The sequence below is a fragment of the Nicotiana sylvestris genome, chromosome 7 (assembly GCF_000393655.2).
Source record: "Nicotiana sylvestris chromosome 7, ASM39365v2, whole genome shotgun sequence".
Taxonomy (NCBI): domain Eukaryota; kingdom Viridiplantae; phylum Streptophyta; class Magnoliopsida; order Solanales; family Solanaceae; genus Nicotiana; species Nicotiana sylvestris.
This window is the reverse complement of record NC_091063.1, coordinates 45,918,036-45,924,035: the sequence shown is the minus strand read 5'-3', so window position 1 is coordinate 45,924,035 and position 6,000 is coordinate 45,918,036. Positions and strand designations below refer to the sequence as shown.

General features: G+C 36.9%; 1 protein-coding gene across 1 annotated transcript; it reads left to right on the top strand.

Moving 5' to 3' along the window:
* The first annotated feature begins 1,204 nt into the window (after nucleotides 1–1,204).
* LOC104222010 (prohibitin-1, mitochondrial) lies at nucleotides 1,205–5,127 on the top strand. The gene is made up of 6 exons (XM_009773184.2): nucleotides 1,205–1,347; nucleotides 2,699–2,886; nucleotides 3,508–3,624; nucleotides 3,824–3,994; nucleotides 4,264–4,476; nucleotides 4,674–5,127. The coding sequence occupies exons 2-6, from the start codon at nucleotides 2,710–2,712 to the stop codon at nucleotides 4,866–4,868; spliced, it is 873 nt and encodes a 290-aa protein (XP_009771486.1). The 5' UTR covers nucleotides 1,205–1,347; nucleotides 2,699–2,709; the 3' UTR covers nucleotides 4,869–5,127.
* Nucleotides 5,128–6,000: the final 873 nt, after the last annotated feature.

The following is a 6,000-nucleotide window of genomic DNA, read 5'->3' as shown; positions in this document are numbered from 1 at the left end:
ACTTTTATACGCCACGAGGTGGCTTGAGTGATATGAGGCCGAGGGACTAGATTTGATGCCACAAGATGGCTTGATATTGCGCTTGGACCGTAAGGGGCCCCTCCCGGAGTCTGCACACCTCCAGTGAGCGCGGGTACCCATTGTGATCACAGAGTGAGTCCGAAGGGCTGAGAGTGTTCTGAGAGTGAGCCCGAGGGGCTGGTACTGTTCTATGTGTTTACTTTATTTCCGTTTGTCTGCAATTACCTGTTGATTGTGTTACTTTATGTGTTATCTTCCTGATTGCCTGACATTACCTATTAAATTGAGTGTTGAGCCCGAGGGGCGAATTTCTGTGCTTATCTACACTAATTATTTTGCATTCATTTGCATAACTATTGAAAAAGTCATTTTCAACAGAGGTTTAAACTGAGCTAAGATATTGCTAAAGATTTCGCTGCTTCACTATTTTTCTCAAGGGTTTTACACCGCTTTTATACAGCATGTTGCTTTGCTTTACGTGATTTTTTACTACTTAGTTGTTATTTACCTTTATTACTCACTGAGTTGGAGTACTCACTTTACTCCCTGCATCTTGTGTGCATATGCAGGTATTTATTCACCCGGTAGCGGGTGTTGAGCTGATCGGAGGCTGAGTCATCGGAGTTTAGCAAGGTGGTTGCCAGCGTTCGCAGCACCGCTCTTCTCCCTTCTCTTTCATCAGTCCTGTTTTGTACATTCAGACCTTGTAGTCGTATTTATACTCTAATAGATGGTCGTGACTTGTGACACCCCGGTTTGAGCTGTGTCGGGATGGTTTCTATTGTTGTTATCGTTATTTCCGCAAATTATGGTTATTATATCATGTTTTAGAATTACTTATGGTATTTAACTGTTTAAAAGAGGTGGTCTGTTTTGGTCTAGCTGGCCTTGTCTTCATGAGAGGCGCCATCACAACCGGGTTCGGGGTTAGGGTCGTGACAGGAACTCCAGTAAATTAGACTGGAGTTCGAGTATATTATGCTGGAGTTCCAGTATATTATACTGGAGTATTTTTCCGGATTTTGAACAACGTTTTTGTTCAAATTTATCTTTACATGAAAAGTGACTAAATTTCGATTACTTTTGAAACTGTGACTATTTTTGAGTGACCACTTGTAAATCTGGCTATTTTTGAATTTCTCCAAAAAATTGAATATACTCGATTAAACTTACATCAACATATATCTAGGAAAAAAAAAATAGAAACCGGAAAAGCAAAAACCCTAAAGCGACTAAACCCCTCCCCCAAGCTTTCGTACCCTTTTTTCTGGCTCCTCTCCTCTTAACTTTCTAGACGGTTTATTGTATCTCCGTCGTTTAGAACAGGTAATCAGATATTTCTCTCAATTCTCCATTTTCTTAACTTCATATATGCTCCATTTATTTCTTCGTATAGTTTTGCTTTTGACCTGACTGAAGTTGAATTTTCCTTCCACCGCTTCATTTATAGGTTTTATCGGCTCTTAAATTACTGTTTTCGTGCTACACTGAGGAATTTTAGCTAATAGTTAACTTGAATAAGGCTATGTTATTATGCTTCCGTGTCTTAAGTAAATGGATCTAGGGTAATCTTCACCAAGTGAGCTAGCTTTTGAGGTTTAGGTATTTTGGTTCAATTTGTCAGAAATTTGTTAGAGGAGGTGTGTGCTTAAATAGCTGATTAGAATTGTAATTTCCTAATTAAGTTGCAGCGTGTAATGAGATATTTTCTATTTCATCTCTCCACTGTTTGTCTTCTTAGTCGTTAAGTCTTTAGCTCTTCATTGTTTAGGTCAAGCTAGTTAACATTTAGCATTCAAAAGAAATTCGGACAGAATAGAGTCAAATGGTTACAGATGATTCATCTAGCCAATCCTGACTACAACGGAGTTGATTATAGTTGATTGATTGACAAATTGATTGTATTATTTGCTAATTGCATTTTTTGATGTAGGAGCTATTGTAACTGAGCATTTCTGGATCTCTTTATTTGAGACTTTTTTTTTCTTCTTGATTGGTGTTTGCTAGCTTTGCTGATGATGTTAGATTTTAGGAATATTATTTTACTTCTGCAAAATATAGTTTGCCAGTTACCTAGTTAAGATAAGATTATTTAAATAGCATAATTGCTAACCATCTGAATGTATAGTAAATATTTCTTGTCATTTTTTCCGTCTCCCTGCATTTTATGCCTTAGGAATTTACATCTAAGATTTTTCATAATCTGTAGAGGCATATAGTGTACATAGAAAAGGTCCATGATAGTTTAAACATCAAGGAAAGTGACAAGAAATCAAATGTTGAATGGTTACTGGGTTTTGAATGACTTGAAGATCTGATACATCATTAGCCTTGTTATCATAACAAGCTAGAATGCTAGATATGTTAAGCAACATACAGATGGTTTGATGGTAACCTTTTGAGTGTAATAGAATATCTTTTGTCTATCCTTCTAGTGTCGATCTTACAACAACCGAAACAACAACTACTAGGACTACTGCTACAACGCCTCAATTCAAAACTAGTTGGTTTTCGCTACATGAAAATCCTCTATGTCAATTTTTCTGATATTTTTGTGTGTTAAGATTATTTCTTTAAAAAAACTGGAAACTATCAAGTCTCTTTGTGGCCTTTCCATATTTGCAGGCTTTCGTTACTTGGTAATTGGAAATGATGACTATGGTTGGCTTACTTTCAGGTATTAACAAGATGAATCTCAACAATGTTAAGGTTCCTAAGATGCCTGGCGGTGGTGCAGCTTCCGCTTTGATTAAGTTGGGAGTGGTGGCTGGTCTTGGTGTGTATGGAGTTGCTAACAGTCTCTACAATGTTGATGGTGGACATCGTGCAATCGTGTTCAATCGTATTATTGGTGTTAAAGATAAGGTAACTACTTTTCTTATCCTGTTGGGTGGACTTCTCTAGGAAATATTGGTGGTGTTAAAGAGAAAGTATATATTTGCTTTGTTGCATAGACTCTTGGACACACTTCATCGATGGATAAAATGTATTGACTTGACTAGAATAAGTCGCCCTCAAAATTTTGTGTATGTTTTGCATGTCGAGACCAAAATTTTATTCACATCCTCGTGGATCCGACGGCCTTCTGCAGTATTTAATTTCTTTTTCTAGTATGGTCTTTACTTTAGTACTTCCCTTGTTGATTATGTTTGGTGGATATAATTCATGAGGTTCAGCAGGTGAGATGTGCATAGTTCTTTTGCAGGGCAAAATGTTTCCACGTAATGCCAAGTTTCACAAAATAGAAGTATTACTCATGATGTTGATATTTCTTAAATTCTGTCATGTCCTGGCACATTGATATGTTTCGGATTTGCTGACTCTTTATATGTGTTTTGGAGTCTTTTACTTTGATTTTCTTGGATCTTGTTACTTCAATGTGGTTGTGGGAGACTTATGGCCTAGTGTATGGCCTTTACCTGTTTTTCCTCTGTTTATATGTGCCGGAGGTTTTATTGATAAGTGCACTAAATGTTTGATGAATAGGTTTATCCAGAAGGGACACATTTCATGATCCCTTGGTTTGAAAGGCCGGTCATTTATGATGTTCGTGCACGTCCTCATCTAGTGGAGAGCACTTCAGGAAGTCGTGACCTTCAGATGGTAATTTCTCTGAAACATGTGTTGCTCCATTTTACAAGATATTAAAGGAAAAAAAGAAGGGAAACATTTCGTCTTGACTTGTGAAGGGCAAACGTTGGTCATAGTCAACATTTTACTTAATGCTAGGAACAGTTTGTTCTCGTGGTTTTGGGAGAATAACAGGTTTAAATGAAAAATAATTTTCCAACTTATTTCACAGGTCAAAATTGGTCTTCGAGTTCTCACTCGTCCTGTTCCGGACCAACTACCCACTGTTTACCGAACACTTGGTGAGAACTACAATGAAAGGGTCCTCCCTTCCATTATTCATGAGACTTTGAAAGCTGTGGTTGCTCAGTACAACGCAAGCCAGCTCATCACCCAGAGAGAGGTATTTGCAAGAGGCCTTGCTTTACATTGTTAATGTTGCTCTTTGTCAAAGTAGTTATTGTGCTAGAGATACTTATCTAAAAAAGTTATTGTGCTAGAGATGGTAATACCTCCCATCTTTACTGTGTGAGTGATGGTTTGGAGGAAATGTTCAATTGTTAGATATACCACTTCTTCCTCTGGCACCTAACTGTAAATTATCTTCTTTGGCTTCCCCGGAAACTATTTGAAATCGTCTCCGTTTTGCTCAATCTTGTGTACTTTTTGCAGAATGTTAGTAGAGAAATACGCAAGATTTTGACAGAGAGAGCAGCTAACTTCAACATTGCGCTAGATGATGTGTCAATTACCAGTCTGACTTTTGGAAAGGAATTTACGGCCGCAATTGAAGCAAAACAGGTGGCTGCTCAAGAAGCTGAGAGGGCTAAGTTTGTTGTGGAAAAGGCTGAGCAAGACAAGCGAAGTGCTATAATTAGAGCTCAGGTAAAAATATTTCGAGAGCTTAACCTTGTTTAATTTAATCTCTAGTTTACTCCATGATACTGGCATTTTTCTATTGCTGGCTTGATGATGTTTTTCTTTTCGTGTGTTCTGCTTTGCCCTCGAATAAGAAAATTGAAGATGGTTTACCTGGACCATTATGAAACTAAATATTGAATTCTCTTTGTGCTGTTTCACAGGGTGAGGCTAAAAGTGCCCAGCTCATTGGTCAATCAATTGCCAACAATCCAGCATTTATCACGCTTAGGAAAATTGAAGCTGCAAGAGAAATTGCGCAAACTATGTCACATGCAGCCAACAAGTTGTACTTGAGCTCAGATGATCTGTTGCTCAATCTTCAGGACTTGAACTTGGATAGCGCTGGAAAAAGGTGAAATTTTGATACTACCAAATAAAACAGTTCCTGTTTCAACATTTCATGTTATTCCCCAAACGTGTTAAATTGTGGGGACGCTGCAACTTGTTTTTGCATAGTGACTGATCAAACTTCTCAGTTTCTTGGACTGAATAGGGACTCCTTTGTCTTAGGGACTTGGTGTCAAAGGAAAGCCCTTGTCCTGTTTTGGATGTTATTAAAACGTTTATTATGCACCAAAAGAAACAAACAGAATTATACCCGGTGTTTTCCTCTCATATCCTTTCTACTTGCACAAATTGAGCACATTTGATACCTTCCTACCCTTGCAGAGATAGATACATCTTTGGTTATTATCGTGGATTTAAATTTAGGATTAAGAAATTGTTGAAATATATGAAATAAATCCAAAATAGCATAAAACCCAAAATTAAAAATTAACCACGTAACAGGATAAGTAAACATAAACGTGTTCTTTTCTCAAGATGGTTTAGATTTGAGGACCTCAAGGAGTTTGGTGCGTTAATAAGGTCTAATCGTAATAAAGTTAGAGAATCATTAAATTCAGTGTCATGTACTACAATGGTGACCTCTTTCTAGACCTTAGCTATTTGCATATTTGTGTGGATACGATGAAGAATCTTGTACTTATTTAGGTCGGTAGCTAAAATTCTGATTGATTCGAGTGGTCCACTTGATCAAAATCTTCTTTAATTTTGTTTTCTCCTTTCTTTTTCCTTCAAAATTTTCCGATATAATTACTGCTAGTAAATACTGAATCGAACTCGTACTTAACTGTGACATTTGACATTCTCTTAACTCGTAATTTTTTAATGAAAAGGTTCATCTGTCAAACACATGATATATCAGCTTCTTTGTGGATATTCCAACTTGTTTTCTTTTGATTAATAAATCATTCTTCCTGTTCATGCTAAGGGAACTTAAAAATGAAAAAGAACTATCATAAACTATATTGTTTAAAATATAAGACACTAATTATGGGGCGACTTAAATTTGTGTGCACATCATAGGTTACTGCTTTTGGACCAGTTGATGGGCTTAATTCTCTTCCAAAATAATTTAGAATTAAAAAATGAAAATAGATTCTGAACCCTAAAACAGACCAAAAAAAGAGTAATATGCAAGGCACA

Bases quoted from the DNA above. Each gene is read 5' to 3' on its own strand.
- LOC104222010 (XM_009773184.2), top strand. From the start codon at position 2,710: ATGAATCTCAACAATGTTAAGGTTCCTAAGATGCCTGGCGGTGGTGCA. The intron at 2,887-3,507 runs GTAACTACTTTT...TTTGATGAATAG, and splicing joins TTATTGGTGTTAAAGATAAG to GTTTATCCAGAAGGGACACA. The intron at 3,625-3,823 runs GTAATTTCTCTG...CTTATTTCACAG, and splicing joins GAAGTCGTGACCTTCAGATG to GTCAAAATTGGTCTTCGAGT.